Raw genomic sequence first — 18,896 nt, forward strand, 5'->3', positions numbered from 1 at the left:
ATGCAATATTTGTCTTTCTGTGCTTGGCTTATTTCACTTAACATGATGGCTTCCACTTCCATCCATGTCTTTGCAAATGACAAGACTTCATTATTTTTTGTGGCTGAATAATATTCCATTGTGTGTATTTGTATAATTTTATATATATATATATATATATATGTATGTATGTATATGTATAATATTTCCTCTATCCATTGATGGACACTTAGGTTGATTCCATATCTTGGCTATTGTGAATAGTGCTACAATATATATATAAATGTGAGAGTTCAGATATCTCTTTGATACTGAGTTCCTTTCTTTTGCATGTATATCCAGTGGTGGGATTGCTGGATCATATGGTAGTTCTGTTTTTAGTTTTCTGAGGAATTTCCATACTGTTCTTCGTAGTGGCTGTGGTCATTTACATTCCCACCAACGGTGTACGAGGTTTCCCCTTTTCCCACATCCTTGCCAGCATTCTGGGGTGAGATGATATCTCGTAGTTTTGATTTACATTTCTCTAATTGCAATCAGATTTCATCTGATTGGAGATGCTGAGCATTTTTTCATGTATCTGTTGGTCATTTGTATGTCTTTGGAGAAATGTCTATTTAGATATTTTGTCCTATTTTTAATTGGATTATTTGGTTTTTTTTCTATCCACTTGTTTGAGCTCCTTATATATTCTGGTTATTAATAGCTTGTCAGATGGGTAGTTTGCAGATATTTTCTTTCATTCTGTGGGTTGTCTCTTCACTTTCTTGATTTTTCCTTTGCCATGCAAAACCTTTTAGCTTGATGTGATTCCATTTGTCCATTTTTGTTTTTGTTGTCTGTGCTTTTGAAGTCTTACTCAAGAAATCTTTGCCAAGACCAATGTCCTGGAGCATTTCTCCAGTGTTTTCATCAAGTAGTTTCACAGTTTCAGGTCTTAGATGTAAGTCTTTAATCCACTTTGATTTGATATTTGTATTTCTTTAAGTGAAAAAAGTGAAGTGCAAAAAAATATATAGAGTATGCTGTCTTTTATGCAAGAAAGAGGGGGATATAAGCAAATACAGAGATATCTGTTTATTTGCAGGAAGATAACCAGAAGAAAATATATACTTAAATTTATATTAATGTTTTATTAATAAAATTATTGAGATTGAAAGGATTTAATGGCCTAAAATTTGGGAAACAAAGCTCATACAGCTTTATACAGCTTCAGGTAGGATAATCAATGGATAATTACTCATGTCAATTTCTGATGGAGTAAGTTGCGTAACTTGTTTTCTTTATGTTCAAGCTATTTGGATCTGTGTTAACACTGAAATTCTTTTGTTAACAGCTGTTTTCTAGAACGAGACATGTGTTAATGCACTTATGTCTGACACATGTTCTTCTGAGGTAGCCTTTTCAACTTTTTCTTAATATAATAACATTCATGATTCTACTGGGACAGTAAAATTACCAAATATGAATATATGAGGGGTTTTGTTGTTATGCTTGCTGTTTAATAATTGAATAGTCAGAAATCAGCCAGGCATGGTGGCGTGCATGCCTGTAGTCCCAGCTACTTGGGAAGCTGAGACACGAAAATCGCTTGAACCCAGGAGGCAAAGGTTGCAGTGAGCCAAGATCACGCCACTGCATTCCAGCCTGGGTGACAGCATGAGACTCTGTCTCAAAAAAAAAAAATGGAATAGTCAAATCATAGCAATTAAATGATATTACCTCAGTGATCTATGTCTTTTGAAAAGCTTCATCTAAACATTGATAAAGCAATAGAGTAATATCTTTTGATTTTAGGTGGGCTTGGATTTTACAGGATATCTTGGGGATTGCTTTCTGTCTGAATTTAATTAAAACACTGAAGTTGCCCAACTTCAAGGTAATGTATACAATACTACTTTGCTAGTTAAAATAAATTTTTAAAAGACAACTTTATTAAGGCATAATTTACCTACAATTAAATGCACCAATTTTTGGTGTACTGTTTATGGAAATTTTACGAATGTGTAACTGTAACCACTATGCCAGTGAAGTTGTAGAACGTTTCTCATCTCTTCCAAAAGCTCTACCATGGCCTTTGCAATCAGTCCTAATCCCCAGGCCCAGTCAACCACTGATTTGCTAGCTAAACTATTGTTGTTGTTGTTGTTTTTCTTTTGTTTCTTTTATTTGTATAAATTTAAGGGATTCGAGTGTAGTTTTGTTACATGGATATATTGGGTAGTGATGAAATGTGGGCTTATACTATAATCATCACTCGACTAATGTGCATTGTCCCCATTAAGTAATTTCTCATCCCTCACCCCTTCTAACCCTTCCACCATGCTGAGTATCCAGTGTCTGTTATTCCTCACTCTTATCCATGTGTACACTTTATTTTAGCTAAATTTTGTTTGTTTGTTTTTGTAGAGATGGGGATCTTGCTATGCTACCCAAGCTGTTCTCAAACTGCTGTCCACAAGCAGTCCTCCTGACTTAGCCTCCCAAAGTGCTGGGATTACAGGCATGAGCCGCTGCACCCTGCCTAAAATATTTTTATTTATTTATTTGTTTGTTTTTGAGATAGAGTCTCGCTCAGTCTCCCAGGCTGGAGTGCAGTGGTGCAATCTTGGCTCACTGCAGCCTCTGCCTCCTGAGCTCAAGCGATTCTCCTGCCTCAGCCTCCCAAGTAGCTGGGGTTACAGGCGCCCACCACCAAGCCCTGCTAATTTTTGTATTTTTAGTAGGGACAGGGTTTCACCATGTTGGCCAGGCTGGTTTCGAACTCCTGACCTCAAATGATCTGCCCACCTGGGCCTCCCAAAGTGCTGGGATTACAGGTGTAATTACAAGCCACTGTGCCCAGCCTGCCTAAAATATTTTTAATCATTCATGTAGTATGCCAAATTCATAAAATCTTTAACGTGACTAAATATCAGAGAAGCACATTTCTTTTTTTTTACCCCCCAAGACAGAGTCTCACTCTGTCACCCAGGCTGGAGTGCAGTGGCAGGATCTCAGCTCACTGCAACCTCTGCCTCCCAGGTTCAAGTGATTCTCCTGCCTCAGCCTCCTGAGTAGCTGGGGTTATAGGCATGCGCCACCAAGCCTGGCTAATTTTCGTATTCTTAGTAGAGACGGGGTTTCACCATGTTGGCCAGGCTGGTCTCGAACTCTTGACCTCGTGATCCGCCCTGCCTCAGCCTCCCAAAGTGCTGGGATTACAGGCGTGAGCCACCATGCCCAACCCAGCACATTTCTTTGGTTCAGTGATTTTTTTAAAAAACAAGATAAAGAAGATAAGCATTTTAATATGTAGAATAATAAAACTATACATAGTATTAACCATAAGATATCTTTTTAAAAATAATATTTAAATGTATATTCATGTCTTTATTTGGACTTGAAAAATAGTTTAATGCCTTAATTTCTATTTAGGAAGATTGACCTTTAATTTTGTTTCTTTCTTCAACAGTCATGTGTGATACTTCTAGGCCTTCTCCTCCTCTATGATGTATTTTTTGTTTTCATAACACCATTCATCACAAAGGTATGACCATTTTTGAAATGCGTGAAGAAACATGCTAAAAAATGATAATCTTAAATCTGCTCCTAGATTATTAATTTTGCAGATGTTTACCGCTGAGTGAATTCTAATTCTCTTAAAAGAATTGTCATTGAAATTGGCCTTTTAACTTTCAAGGCTTTAATCTGTTTTGTTAGATTTTAAAATGTCTCTTGACTGATACAAATATGAGAATATCTGTAATTTTCTTCCCTTTTTAAAGTAATTCTTCTTATGAGCTAAATGTTTACTGTAGGCAATATAGACAGTAAAAAAAATAAAATATCATTTCTGAAGCCCTAGTTTGAGACTAAGAAAGAGAAGCTGGAAATCGCAAGGCCTAGAATGTAACTCTGTAACCTTGCAACCATAGGCAAGTTAGCCCTTTCTGCTTGCATTTACTAACCCGTTGTATGAGGGAGTATTGCTAGCTATTCGTCTTTCCACCCCCATCAGTGGAATTCTTTTGGTTCCAACTTACAGAACCCAACCTAAGCCTTCTGTACCAAAAAGGCCCCATTTATCTAGGCTGTGTTTGTAGGCCAGTGTGGGGCTGGCGTCAAGAGAAACTAGACCCAAGGCCACATACTCTCCCTTTTTGCTTCTGTCCATTTGTTCATTCTCTCAGACTGGCTTTTTCCAAGAAGTTAGAATCAGAGCAACTGGCAGCTCCTAGGTCATATATTCCCAGCTCTGCCACTAGCTCTTCAGTAAAATGAGGAGAGGTGTTGGGTGAGTATGGTGGTCCTTAATTATTTGTCCAGCTTTTCTACTTTGGTCCTTTTCCTGTCTCATGAATATATTAATTATTGCTTAATTCCCCTACTTTCTCTCATTTTGAGTCTTGCTTTGTAACTTTATATTATCCATTTATCCTTTGTCACTCTCACATATTTAAGAATTTGATATTCTCTACTTCTCATTCCTTCTTTTTTTTTTTTTTTTTTTTAAGGCTGAGTCTTGAGACTGAAGTGCAATGGCACAATCCTAGTTCACTGCAGCCTCAAACCCCTGGGCTCAAGCCCAGGAGTCCTCACACCTTGGCCTCCCAGAGTATTGGGATTACAGGCATGAGCCATAGCGCGTGGCCTCATTCCTTCTTTACCCATTCATTAAACCTACCATCTGTGAAATCACTGTAAAAATCTACACTTCTGATATTTGCTATAATGACATAAAGATAAACTGACTATATTGGGGAGCTAAAATTATAATAGGTAACAAATATAGTTAATGCCCCAAAATACAGGTAACCATCCAAACTTTTTTTTTTCTCTCTTCTTTGAGACAGAAACCTTTTTTTTTTACTCTTCTTTGAGACAGGATCTTGGACTGCCGCCCAAGCTGGAGTGCAGTGGCTCAATTACGACTTACTGCAGTCTTAACATCCTGAGACCCAGGTGATCCTCCCACCTCAGCTTCCCAAATAGCTGGTACTACAGGGACACGCCATTACACCCAGCCAATTTTTGTATTTTTTGTAGGGATGGGGTTTTACCATATTGTCCAGGCTGGTCTCAAACTCTTGGGTTCAGGAGATCTTCCTGTCTCAGCCTCCCAAAGTGCTGGGATTTACAGAGATGAACCATTTTGGATATGCCTGGCATAACCAAACCATTTTACTAGCACCTTTCTGTCACTTAATTATGAGCCATTTGATTCATTGACTTCACCAAACAATAGTAACCTAAAAAAAAATTCATAGAACTAATATTATGGGTTATAACTAAACTTACTAATTTGGCCATGTGCGGTGGCTAATCCCTATAATCCCAACACTTTGGGAGGCCAAGGCAGGCAGATCACTTGAGGTCAGGAGTTCGAGACCAGCCTGGCCAACATGGTGAACCTGTATCTCTACTAAAAATAGCAATAATTAAGAGGCCAGAGGTGGGGCGAGGTGGCTCACGCCCGTAATCCCAGCACTTTGGGAGGCCAAGGCGGGTGGATCACTTGAGGTCAGGAGTTTGAGACCAGCCTGGCCAACATAGTGAAACCCCGTCTCTACTAAAAATACAAAAATGCCAGGCACAGTGGTGAGTGCCTGTAATCCCCGCTACTTGAGGGGCTGAGGCAGGAGAATCACTTGAATCCAGGAGGCAGAGGTTGCAGTGAGCTGAGATTGTGCCACTGCACTGCAGCCTGGGCGACAGAGGGAGACTCTGTCTCAAAAAAAAAAAAAAAATATATATATATATATATAATAATTAGCCAGATGTGGTAGTGCACGCCTGTAGTCCCAGCTACTCAGGAGACTGAGGTGGGAGGATCACTTGAAGCCAGGAGGCAGAGGTTACAGTGAGCCTAGATTGTGCCACTGCACTCCAGCCTGGGCAACAGAGTGAGACTCCATTTCAAAAAACAAAATTGTCGGCCGGGCGTGGTGGCTTATGCCCGTAATCCCAGCACTTTGGGAGGCTGAGGTGGGCGAATCAAGAGGTCAGGAGATCGAGACCATCCTGGCTAATACGGTGAAACCCCATCTCTACTAAAAAAAAATACAAAAAAAATTAGCTGGGTGTGGTGGCGAGTGCCTGTAGTCCCAGCTACTTGGGAGGCTGAGGCAGGAGAATGGTGTGAACTTGGGAGGCGGAGCTTGCAGTGAGCCGAGATCACGCCACTGCATTCCAGCCTGGGCAACAGAGGGAGACTCCATCTCAAACAAACAAATAAAAATACAAAAAATTAGCCAGGCATGGTGGCGGACACCTGTAGTCCCAGCTACTTAGGAGGCTGAGGCAGGTGAATGGTGTGAACCCGGGAGGCGGAGCTTGCAGTGAGCTGAGATCATGCCACTGCACTCCAGCCTGGGCGACAGAGTGAGACTCCGTCTCAAAAAAAAAAAAAAGAAATTTTTCATCTTCCTATTTCTCTCTTAGTTTCTACTGACTAGGAACGTGATTTCTAGCAACGTAATATGGTGGAAAAAGGTCGGTGCTCACTCTTTGGAGTTCACTGCTATAGATTTACTTTAATACCTTATTCTCAGTCTGATTTGTTTGTTTTTATTAAGGCAGCAGACCTTACTCTAGTAGGTAACTCAAAAATCAGATTGCTGATTTTCCTGGTTTTCACTGTAAATTTGAAGGATTAACTATTGCATATTCTAAACATGTTTTTGACCCAAGTATTAGTGACCTTCTAGTGAGTTGGCAAGGCAGGTCGCCATAAAAGTTCAGCAATAAGAGCCTGTCTTACTCATTTTTCTCCATCCACCACTATGCTCAGTATTGTGTCTTACAAATAGTAGTTATTCAGGTATCTTTAAATGTATGGGAGGATATCAGTGATGGTCTTCAGTTAAATATTTTACATAACAATTAGAAAGTGAACCAAAATGAACTCTTTATCTGGAAATGTTATCACAACCTGGGAATCTGCTTTAAGGAACTGTACTTGGTGTTAGTTTATTTTCCTAAACTGTTTTGACTTAACCCTTCTGTAACCCAAAGCTTAACATGAGCAAAAGATTTCTGTAGCTAGGGGTTTTATCCTCCTTTCTACTCAGCTCAGGAATCAATGAGGTCCTTTTAAAAACACTCAAGTGGTTTCTCCTGTGCACCCCACCCACATGGAAAATATTATAGTTAGTCAATCAAATTTTTCTGAAATTCAACGTTTGTTTATCTTCCCTGTACCTGCTTTGCTGATATATTTATCATAATATGAAACAAAATGAGTGGTTCATGCAATCTTAACTTGCTACCTCACAATGTTTCCCCTCTCCACAATAGACTTGGCTATCAGGAAAAAGTTTTTAAATGAACCCCTCACACAGCCCACATAAAAAGACTTTATCCAGGCACAAGGGAGGGAAATTTAGCTAAGGTTAATGTTTTGATTGGATCATAGAAAGCAGGCAGGGCTGAAATTGGATGAGAGTTAGGCTAGAGAAGCTTCTCAGTTTCTATAGGGTTGGGTCTTTTCAAATTTGGTTTCATTGTTTTGTTATTGTGGTGAGTAGCCAGAAGGTCAGATGTATATTTATTCAAATAAAATTACCAATATTTTTTACAAAGCTAAGTGTAAAAGATTTTAGTATGACCTTCTTCATTGACATTGCTGAAAACTACTAAGAACATACAGTATATGGCATAATGTAACTAAAAGTACTGTACCTAAAATTTATAACCCATTACAAATGTCAGATATTAATGTGTCATTACAAATCAGAACTGAGGGTTCACTTGAATTATTTTTACGTGATTCATTTGCCAATGTCTGAGAATTGTTGAGCTCTGATAAAGTGGAGCAACTGTACTAGGTGGACTTTGTTTTAGATGACTTCAGTTTTTGCTATCTACAAAGACTTTTAGGAAAAAAGCAGTCTGTAGCCCGTTTTCAGTGTGACTGGCCATATGCCATGGGGCTTAAAACACACTTGAATAGTGGCAGATTGTTTTCTTTAAATGATCAGACAACTTCTTTTCTCTTCCTTCTCAATTTTAGAATGGTGAGAGTATCATGGTTGAACTTGCAGCTGGACCTTTTGGAAATAATGAAAAGGTAGGGCTGGCAATGAAATAGAAACGGCTGTCCAGTGTATGTATGTGTGTCCAGGTAATAATTTGCTTTCCTGTGTAATTCATTGGTCACGTAGTGCATGTTAAGGTATTGTAAAACTTATTTCTCAGAAAATATAGCTCTTTTCTTAGTTATTCTAAATTATTAAATACCTATTGACTTGGGTTTCATCCTAGAATGATGGAAACTTGGTGGAAGCCACTGGTCAACCCTCAGCTCCCCATGAGAAAGTAAGGATTGTATTTCAGATATGTTCATTGGACTTTAAATCATACCCTCTGAGACAAGACTCTTCTTTGGGGGAAAAAAATCCAGACAGCCAACAAAAAAATAAGCCTTGTTCTATTTTCTGTGTTTCAAGGCCTGAGTTCTATCCTTGGTAAAGAGAAAAAAAAAGGTTAAATGTGGGGATAGTTGATTAATACTGTTAATCCTACATGTGTGTTGAGCTTCATTTTTTCAAAATTAATCTATTTCTTTCGGAAATAGATAGAAACAGAGTATTTCATGTTCCTTTAAACTATCAAAAGAACTATTCTAATGTTAATCATTCCCTTTCTAGAAGATATGGGTGGCCAGGCACGGTGGCTTATGCCTGTAATCCCAGCACTTTGGGAGACTGAGGCAGGTGGATCACCTGAGGTCAGGAGTTTGAGACCAGCCTGGCCAACATGGTGAAACCCTGTCTCTACTAAAAACAGAAAAAGTAGCCGGGCATGGTGGCTCATGCCTGTAATCCCAGCTACTTGGGAGGCTGAGGCAGGAAAATCACTTGAACCCAGGAGGCGGAGGTTGCAGTTGCAGTTGCAGTGAACTGAGATCGCGCCACTGCACTCCACCTGGGCAACAGAGCAAGACTCTGTCTCCAAAAAATAAATAAATAAATAAAAGATATGGGTAAAGATTGCCAAGAAGTTCATTGGTGGCCTCTTTTTTGTTTTGTTTTGTTTTGTTTTGTTTTGTTTTTGAACAGTTGCCAGTAGTCATCAGAGTACCAAAACTGATCTATTTCTCAGTAATGAGTGTGTGCCTCATGCCTGTTTCAATATTGGGTTTTGGAGACATTATTGTACCAGGTAAGCGATTGTAACAATTTTAGTAAAAAAAAAAAAAAAAAAAAAAAAAAATGATGATTTTAAATCGTCATGTGTATAGAATCTGTTAAAAGTTACCTGCTCTGTATTAACTATTTCTGTCTGTCACTAGAGCTGAGATTGTCATAACAAAAAAGCTTATTGAGGGGTAGAAGGTAAAGCCCAAATGGTAACAACTAAAGTACTGTAATAACTCCCATGGCTCAAAAAGTTTGTTAGAGGAAGCAAGTAGGATCAGATCAACCTTCTTCAAGAAAGTATATTTGTGACCCTTTTTAGAAGTTGAATATAATTCCAAATAATTGCCAAACAAATAGTTTATATTACTTATATTTTAAGATAATGATTATGTTTTAGAAAAAGTGGTTTAAGAATATTAGGCAAGGCTGTGATCAAGAGGAGAAACAGAAGAACACCAACTTGTAGGACTGCACAATACAAAAAGACACAGTTTATAGTGGAATTGATCACCGTCTCTTAGCATGTCTGCTCTGACAGTGTAGTTCTGCCTTATTTTCCTCACTGCACTGTCTGTAGAATAAACTTAATCCAAGCCCAGTAATAATTTAGTTTAGAAATAATTAATAATATTCCTCTATCAACTGAGTTTTTCCTTCTTCATTTTTCTTACAGTCTCCCTATGTCCTAACTGCTTGTGGTGCATGGGTGAGGAGTACTAGTGCTTCTGAAAAAGCCCTTCTGTTTATATAGCAAAACCAGGTAGAGAGAGAAAAACTAGCAGTGTTGCCTTGCAAGTTGACATGGCAAAGTCCAGTATAGCAGCTCTCTTAGCTCAGTGAATCTTGAGTCACATAATTGATAAAATAAGGAAAACATTCTATTGAGTAACCTTACACTTCTTTGAATATCATTAAACTTATACCTGATTGTACCATTTCCCTACCAAGGGCTATACAAGATCTTCTATATAGAACTTGGCATAGAACTGGTAAAAATAGTATATAAATACTACATTATTGAAGTAAATGTCAAAGATCTAAAACAAAAACATTTCTCTAAAGAGCAGAGGTACTGACAATACATGACTTAATCCTAAAAGCTAAATTTGAATTTAGGGAGGAAAAAGGTACTATTTTTTAAAAAAAAAAAACATGTGGAAATGTGATTAAACAGCAAAAACAACAAGGGACTTATTTTATTAATTTTGTAGAGACCAAAACTAATTAATTCAAATAACTAATGAAGATAGTAAAATTATTTTATGATTTTTAAAGTAGTTAAATGTCATTCTTTCTGTTTTTATAACATTATAAATAAATACAAGCTGAGATTTCTTCTTTGGGAAGAAGAAAAGATTCAACAAATTTCTTACAAGAAATAGATACTAAATGAGTTGTTGCTGCATAATTGCATGTTTACAAATGAGAGCATGAGCTGAGCGTGGTGGCTCATGCCTGTAATCCCAGCCCTTTGGGAGGCTGAGGCAGGTGGATCACTTGAGGTCAGGAGTTCAAGACCAGCTTGCCCAACATGGTGAAACCCCATCTCTACTAAAAATACAAAAATTAGCCATGTGTGTTGGCACATGCCCATAATCCCGGCTACTTGAGAGGCTGAGACAGGAGAATCACCTGAACCCAGGAGGCGGAGGTTGCAGTGAGCTGAGATTGCACCACTGCACTCTGGCCTGGGTGACAGAGTGAGACTCTGTCTCAAAAAGAAAAACACAACTGAATAGTATTCCAGTCTGTGTATGTACCACATTTGCTTTATTCATCTGTTATGGACACTTAGGTTGCTTCCATTTCTTGGCTATTGTGAATAATGCTGCAGTGAATATGGGAATGCAAATATCTCTTTGACATACTGATTTCAGTTCCTTTGGATGTATACCTAGTAGTGGGATTATTAGACCATATGGTAGTTCTAGTTTTAATTTTCTAAAGAACCACCATACTGGTTTCCATAATGGCTACACTAATTTATGTTCCCATCAACAACGAACAAGGGTTCCCTTTTTGCTCCATCCTCTCTGAGGCTTACTTTTCATCTTTTTGGTAATAGCCATTCTAACATATGTAAGGTGATATCTCATTGTGGTTTTAATTTGCATTTTTCTGATGATTAGTGATTTTAAGCAATTTTTTAATATACCTGTTGTCTATGTGTCTTCTATTGAGAATTAGCTATTCAAATCCTTTGCCCATTTTCTAATTGGGTTGTTTACTTATTATTGAGTTGTTTGAGTTCCTTATATTAATATATTTTAGATATTAACCCCTTATCAGATATATAGTTTGCAAATGTTTTCTCCCATTTCATAGGTGTTTTCTTCACTTGCTGACTGTTTCTTTGGCTGTGCAGAAGCTTTTTAGTTTGATGTAAACCCATTTGTCTATTCAATACATTTTTAATGATAAATTTAAGAAGTTTTCTTCATGGCTGGGCTTGGTGGCTCATGCCTGTAATTCCAGCCCTTTGGGAGGCCAAGGCCTGTGGATCACGAGGTCAGGAGATCAAGACCACCCTGGCCAACAGGATGAATCCCCGTCTCTACTAAAATACAAAAAATTAGCCAAGTGTGGTGGCGGGCGCCTGTAGTCCCAGCTACTCGGGAGGCTGAGGCAGGGGAATCGCTTGAACCCGGGAGGTGGAGGTTGCAGTTAGCTGAGATCACGCGACTGCTGTCCAGCCTGGGCAACAGAGTGAGACTCTGTTTCAAAAAGAAAGTTTTCTTCATGACATGGAATATTGAGCAGCTAATAAAAATGATAGTTAAAAACTATTTAGTAGCTTCAGGAAATGTTTAAAATATGGTATTAAGTATTTTAAAAATCAGCATATAAAACTTTATCCAGAATTTGAGCTACTTGAGTGTTCTCATAATGCAACAATGAAGATTCAATACAACATATACTGTTACTATTGTTAACGGTTGAATTTGCATTGCTGTTATTGTTTTAAGAAAATAATGTGTGTTTTTTTGTTTTTTTTAAGGCCTGTTGATTGCATACTGTAGAAGATTTGATGTTCAGACTGGTTCTTCTTATATATACTATGTTTCGTCTACTGTTGGTAAATTTTTGTTTTTTCTTTGTATTAAATGTTGAATTGTATTGTCTGGAGGAAAAGACAGAGGTCTAAAAATAAAGAAGGACTACAATTTGCGCATGGTAGTTCTCTCCTGCAGTCCTAGCCAAGGCAGGCAGATTGCTTGAGCCCAGGAGTTCTAGACAAGCCTGGGCAACATAGTGAGACCCCATCTCTATAAAAACTATTTTAGGGCCGGGCACCATGGCTCACGCCTGTAAGCCCAGCACTTTGGGAGGCCGATGCAGGCAGATCATGAGGGCAAGAGACTGAGACCATCCTGGCCAACGTGATGAAACCCCATCTCTACTAAAAATACAAAGAAAAAATCAGCTGGGCATGGTGGCATGCACCTGTAGTCCCAGCTACTGGGGAGGCTGAGGCAGAAGGATTGCTTGAACCTGGGAGGCAGATGTTGCCGTGAGCCGAGATCATGCCACTGCACTCCAGCCTGGCGACAGAGCAAGACTGTCTCAAAAAAAAAAAAAAAAAAAAAAAATTTTTTTTTAAAAATTAGCTGGATTATAAATTATGCTACTACAAAGACACATGCACACGTATGTTTATTGCGGCACTATTCACAATAGCAAAGACTTGGAATCAACCCAAATGTCCATCAGTGACAGACTGGATTAAGAAAATGTGGCACATATACACCATGGAATACTATGCAGCCATAAAAAAGGATGAGTTTGCGTCCTTTGTAGGGACATGGATGCAGCTGGAAACCATCATTCTTAGCAAACTATCACAAGAAGAGAAAACCAAACACCGCATGTTCTCACTCATAGGTGGGAACTGAACAATGAGCTCATTTGGACTCGGGAAGGGGAACATCACACAATGGGGCCTATCATGGGGAGGGGGGAGAGGGGAGGGATTGCACTGGGGAGTTATACCTGATATAAATGATGAATTGATGGGTGCTGATGAGTTGATGGGTGCAGCACACCAACATGGCACATGTATACATATGTAACAAACCTGCACGTTATGCACATGTACCCTAGAACTTAAAGTATAATTTAAAAAAAAAAAAAAAAATTAGCTGGATGTGGTGGTCCCAGCTACTCAGAAGGCTGAGATGGGAGAAACGCTTAAGCCCAAGAGGTCAAGGCTACAGTAAGCCATGATCATACCACTTCACTATAGCCTGGGCGAAAGATTGAGTCCCTGTCTCAAAAAAGAAAAAGAAAACAAAATAGCTAAGTGAGGGAGAAGATGAAGAAAAAAGTATAAAGAAATTCAAAAAGTAGTCTCAGCCAGGTGCAGTGGCTGGCCAGATGCAGTGGCTCATGGCTGTAATCCCAGCACTTTGGGAGGTCAAGGCAGATGGATCACTTGAGGTCAGGAGTTTGAGACCAGCCTGGCCAATATGGTGAAATCTCATCTGTACTAAAAATACAAAAACTAGCTGGGCATGGTGGCACATGCCTGTATTCCCAGCTACTCGGGAGGCTGAGGCAAGAAAATTGCTTGAACCCGGGAAGTGAGTTTAAGAGACAAGATCGCACCACTGCACTCCAGCCTGGGCAACTGAGCGAGGCTCCATCTCAAAAAAAACAATTTGAGGCCACTAAGTATGGTACTCTCCAGGGCTTTAACATATTAGTATCCAAAGGCAGATTATAGGAGTGTTCATTAATTCTCCTGTGTACCCTTGGACAGCTCACTTAAATTCTCTGTTCCTCCATTGCCTCATCTTTAATATTAGCAACTATACTAAATTGTTTATAAAGGAATATTCTGAGATCCTGTGTTCCTAGTAAAACCCTGAGTCATTAAGGAAAGTTCAGACCGGACATGGTGGCTCACATCTGTAATCCTAGCACTTTGGGAGGCTGAAGCGGGCGGATCAACTGAGGTTGGAAGTTCGAGACCAGCTTGACGAACATGGAGAAATCCCGTCTCTCCTAAAAAATACAAAATTAGCCAGGTGTGGTGGTGCATGCCTATAATCCCAGCTACTCGGGACGTTGAGGCAGGAGAATCGCTTGAACCCAAGAGGTGGAGGTTGCGGTGAGCTGAGATCGTGCTATTGCACTCCAGCCTGGGCAATAAGAGTGAAACTGTTTCAAAAAAAAAAAAGAAAAGTTCAAAAGTATGTGGTTAGTAACAAAGCTTAGGAAGTATGTAATCAGTGTTAGGAAGATTTTTTAAAACAACCTATAGTACCTATTGGTACAGATTTAGTTATCTAAAATAATGAAACCATTTAACAGCTTTAATAGCAACAGATAATTGAAACTCTCATGAAGTATTATCTCTATCAGTGATACATGGTTAGGTTAGTAATAATTGAAATGCTAACCACTTTCCAGATTTTTCAGAAGCTCCGTAGAAGATGTCTCCTAATCCTATCTAGGAAAATGATGAAATTACAGGAAGTCATAGAGCAAAAATGTCCTCAGAAATATTTGAAAACCAATACTTAAATGAGAGAGGAACAAACCCACCTTTGGTAACATGTAGAAATGACTGATGGCTTGGTATTCTTCTTGCAGCCTATGCTATTGGCATGATACTTACATTTGTTGTTCTGGTGCTGATGAAAAAGGGGCAACCTGCTCTCCTCTATTTAGTACCTTGCACACTTATTACTGCCTCAATTGTTGCCTGGAGACGTAAGGACATGAAAAAGTTCTGGAAAGGTAACAGCTATCAGGTATGTGCTTATACTTTGATTACCACGTTATCTTATGACTTAATTTACTTACTGATTTTGGGTGGGAACAGCCTATATATAGCAACACTTTTATGTACCAAAAAGTACCGTAATACCCCCTTACTCACTGTCCACCTGCTGCATCATCATTTGTCACCTCCCCTGCAACCTAGTGCCAAAAGCCTGGTGATTTAAGACAAAACTACAAAAGAACAGCGGAGGACATCAGGGAAAACAAAATAGCATTTCAACATGTATTTTCAAAACCTACACAAAAGCAGATAAAATTGTATGTTTAAAATAAGTACTTAATTTTGAGACTAAGCATTAGCTATTTATAGGAAGAGTCCTAAGGTTTTGCACATAAAAAGTGTACTCTGGCCAGGCATGGTGGCTCACACCTATAATCCCAGCACTTTGGGAGGCCGAGGCAGGTGGATCACCTGAGGTCAGGAGTTCGAGACCAGCCTGGCCAACATGATGAAACCCTGTCTCTACTGAAAATATAAAAAATTAGCCAGGTGTTGTGGCAGGCACCTGTAATCCTAGCTACTTGGGAGACTGAGGCAGGAGAATCGCTTGAACCCGGGAGGCGGAGGTTGCAGTGAGCCAAGATGGCTCTAGCCTGGGCAACAAGAGCAAAACTCCATCTCAAAAAAGGTGTACTCTTCAGCATCTAAATGGGCCTAACCAAACTAGATAGGGCACTCATTTGAGATTTAAATGAATCAAGGTTGACCTTTCTTTAAAATGTCTAAACAAAGAAAATCTTGATACCAGAGTCTCTTTTGCTTGAGTGGTTTCTTCATTGAAGTTAAACCTTTTTCTTTTTTATTTCCCTAAATGTTCTTACTATTCCAGTAAAGTCTGTTTGCATTGAAATTAAGAAGAGTTGGGAAACCCTAGCCTGTTGAGGTCAGGGCCATGGCATTGACCCCTTCATGAAGGTACTTTGTGAGGCAGTTCGCTCTGCTTTGCCCTATTACAACTACTACCCTCCTCCATCCACCCTCTTGCTTCTGTGGCAGGGGTCACGTGAACAAAAACAGAGACGCTTTGGGTGGGTGGCTGCAATTCTGATAGTAGATAAACAGTTCAAAGTTCATGTCCATCTTGTGCTTGGTCTTTTGTGTCATTTATAGTGTTATTTAATGAGAGGTGGTTAACACATTAAGTTACAGACTACTATGATTTGAAAAAACACTGGTTTAGAATTCTTTTCAGGAAATCTTAAAATTTCTTTGAGATTTGGTTAAGCTAATAATACCTGTCTTGCCTACATCACAAAGCTGTTGTCTCAACTTAGACTATTATACATAGAATTAATTTATGACCCTAATGCCCTTGACTAAACTAGTAAGGTAACTTTTAACTTTTCCACTGAAGATGACACTCACACAGGTTTTTTATTTTTAAAGATTTTTAAAAATAAAAGTGTATCCTATGATATACACTATACTAATAAACTCTAAAAATCACATCTCAAAAAGTACTCTACATCATTTTTTAATGGTTTTATATTTCTTCATTTAGCAAATGTTTATGAGTGATTCTATGAGAGTGTACTATTTTTGGTATTGGTGATACAAGATGATCAAGTTAGAAAGAGGCCTATTCTCATGACCTCTTGAAAGTTACAGTCTAGTGGGGAATAGAGATAAAGTCACTAACAATAAAGTATGATAAACATATCAATTAACGGCAGGTGCCATGAAAACTATCGATGGGATATCCAGTGCTTGTGGTTTCAGGAAAGAGTCCTAGGTGATTTGGGGAAGGCTTTCTGAAGAATATTAAATTTATGTCCAGACTTGAAGACTGAGCTGTGTGTTCCATGTTGAAGGAACCATGTCTTCTGAGGCTCAGAGGGAAGAGAACATAGCACATTCTAGGAATTCAGTGAAGGTTAGGATGGCTATAATACTGAGTAAGGGTTAGGGGAGCTACAGGAAATGACAACTGGAGAAGAAAGCAAGAGTGAGAGCCCTTGGCTCAAGCCTGTAATCCCAGCACTTTGGGAGGCCGAGACGGGCGGATCACGAGGTCAGGAGATCGAGACCATCCTGGCTAACACTGTGAAACCCCGTCTCTACTAAAAAAATACTAAAAACTAGCCGGGCGAGGTGGCGGGCGCCTGTAGTCCCAGCTGCTCCGGAGGCTGAGGCAGGAGAATGGCGTAAACCCGGGAGGCGGAGGTTGCAGTGAGCTGAGAATCGGCCACTGCACTCCAGCCCGGGCAACAGAGCGAGACTCCGTCTCACAAAAAAAAAAAAAAAAAGAGTGAGAGCCTTGTAGCATCTTATAAGCCACATTTAAGAGTTTGAACTCTATACTAAGCACTGGAGACCATTTAAAGTTTTAAGAAATCTAGAAAAGTAAGGGAGCAAAACTGGGGACAATTATTGCAATAAGAAGTGATAGAAGGCCAGACATGGTTGTCTATACTGATAATTGCAGCATTTTGGGAGGCCAAGCCAGGAGGATCACTTGACCCCAGGAATTTGAGACCAGCCTGGGCAACATGCGAGACCCCATCTCTACAAAAAAGAAAAAAATTGCTGGGCGTGGTGGCACATGCCTTTGGTCCTAGCTACTTGGGAGCCTGAGGTGGGAAGATTGCTTGAGCCTGGAAGATAGGGGCTTCAGTGGGCCATGATTGTACCAGTGCACGCAGCCTGGGCAACAGAGTGAGCGAGACCCTGTCTCAAAACAAAAACACAAACAAAAAAGTGATAGAAGCCTGAATTAGCGAAGTAATGAGATGGAAAGACTTGAACAAAGTTAAGAGAAATTTAGACGCATAATAGGGCCTGATGATGGAGTCAGTATGGGCAGAGGAAAAGAAGTAGAGTCCAGGGCTTCCGGATTGGGAAACTAGGGGGATGGTGATGAAGAAAAGGCAACAGGGTTGAGGAAGATGATGATGAATTCAGTCTTGAACATTTCAAAAGTACCTATTGGATCACCACAAAGAGAGAAATAATAGGCAGTTGAATAAATAGGTCTGGTGTGCAGGAGACAGACCTGGCTAGAGATAGATACTTGGGAGTGCCATTAGCATACAGAATAGTGAGAATGTAGAGGCAGAAGAAAAGACTCAGGACAGGCCTGTGAGCAAGAGATTTCTACTATTAGAGGTACTCATCTGATTAACTGTAAATCAGGACAAAGACAAGCAACATCAGGAAATATTGTTCTGAGTTGACATTAAATCTTTGTTTAATTTAGAATTGAAATTTAGAATTGTTAGAGCACATGTGCTGTCTTACAGAATTATTTTTCTTGTTATTTTCATTGTCAGAATTTGTTTTTATTTATAAAAATGTCCTTTCCCTTTAATACAGCTTTTTTTTGTTGTTGTTGTTGAGACGGAGTCTCGCTCTGCCCCCAGGCTGGAGTGCAGTGGCGCCCTCTAGGCTCACTGCAAGCTCCGCCTCCCGGGTTCACGCCATTCTCCTGCCTCAGCCTCCGGAGTAGCTGGGACTACAGGCGCCCGCCGCTACGCCCGGCTAATTTTTTGTATTTTTAGTAGAGATGGGGTTTCACTGTGTTAGCCAGGATGGTCTCGATCTCCTGACCTTGTGATCTGCCCACCTCGGCCTTCCAAAGTGCTGGGATTACAGGCTTGTAATACAGCTTTTAAAGTATTTTATTATTAAAAATATATGCTTATAGGCTGGGCGCAGTGGCTCACGCTTATAATCCCAGAACTTTGGGAGGCCAAGGCAGGCAGATCACCTGGGCTCAGGAGTTTGAGACCAGCCTGGCCAACATGGCAAAACCTCATCTCTACTAAAAATACAAAAATTAGCTGGGCGTGGTGGCGCATGCCTGTCATCCCAGCTACTTGGGAGGCTGAGGCGGAGGAAGCGCTTAAACCTGGGAGGTGGAGGTTGTAGTGAGCTGAGATTGCGCCATTGCACTCCAGCCTGGGTGACAGAGCAAGACTCCATCTCAAAAATAAATAAATAAATAAAAATAAAAAGATGTGATTATAGAAAATTTGGAAAATATTTTTTTTTTTTTTTTTTTTTTTTGA

The 18,896-nt window shown here is 39.6% G+C and overlaps 1 protein-coding gene across 2 annotated transcripts in view; it reads left to right on the top strand.

The window, feature by feature from the left end:
- The window catches only part of SPPL2A (signal peptide peptidase like 2A), a 64,446-nt gene that overhangs the window by 33,682 nt on the left and 11,868 nt on the right, over nucleotides 1-18,896 (top strand). The window contains exons 9-15 of one of the 2 annotated variants that reach the window (XM_023227226.3): nucleotides 1,777-1,858; nucleotides 3,434-3,508; nucleotides 7,973-8,029; nucleotides 8,224-8,277; nucleotides 9,021-9,123; nucleotides 12,100-12,177; nucleotides 14,697-14,857. In XM_023227226.3, the coding sequence (XP_023082994.1) occupies nucleotides 1,777-1,858; nucleotides 3,434-3,508; nucleotides 7,973-8,029; nucleotides 8,224-8,277; nucleotides 9,021-9,123; nucleotides 12,100-12,177; nucleotides 14,697-14,857 (610 nt within the window). The remainder of the gene's footprint in view (nucleotides 1-1,776; nucleotides 1,859-3,433; nucleotides 3,509-7,972; nucleotides 8,030-8,223; nucleotides 8,278-9,020; nucleotides 9,124-12,099; nucleotides 12,178-14,696; nucleotides 14,858-18,896) is intronic. The other variant, XM_023227227.3, reaches the window with a different exon arrangement.

Source organism: Piliocolobus tephrosceles, chromosome 6 (genome assembly GCF_002776525.5).
Source record: "Piliocolobus tephrosceles isolate RC106 chromosome 6, ASM277652v3, whole genome shotgun sequence".
NCBI classification, from domain to species: Eukaryota; Metazoa; Chordata; class Mammalia; order Primates; family Cercopithecidae; genus Piliocolobus; species Piliocolobus tephrosceles.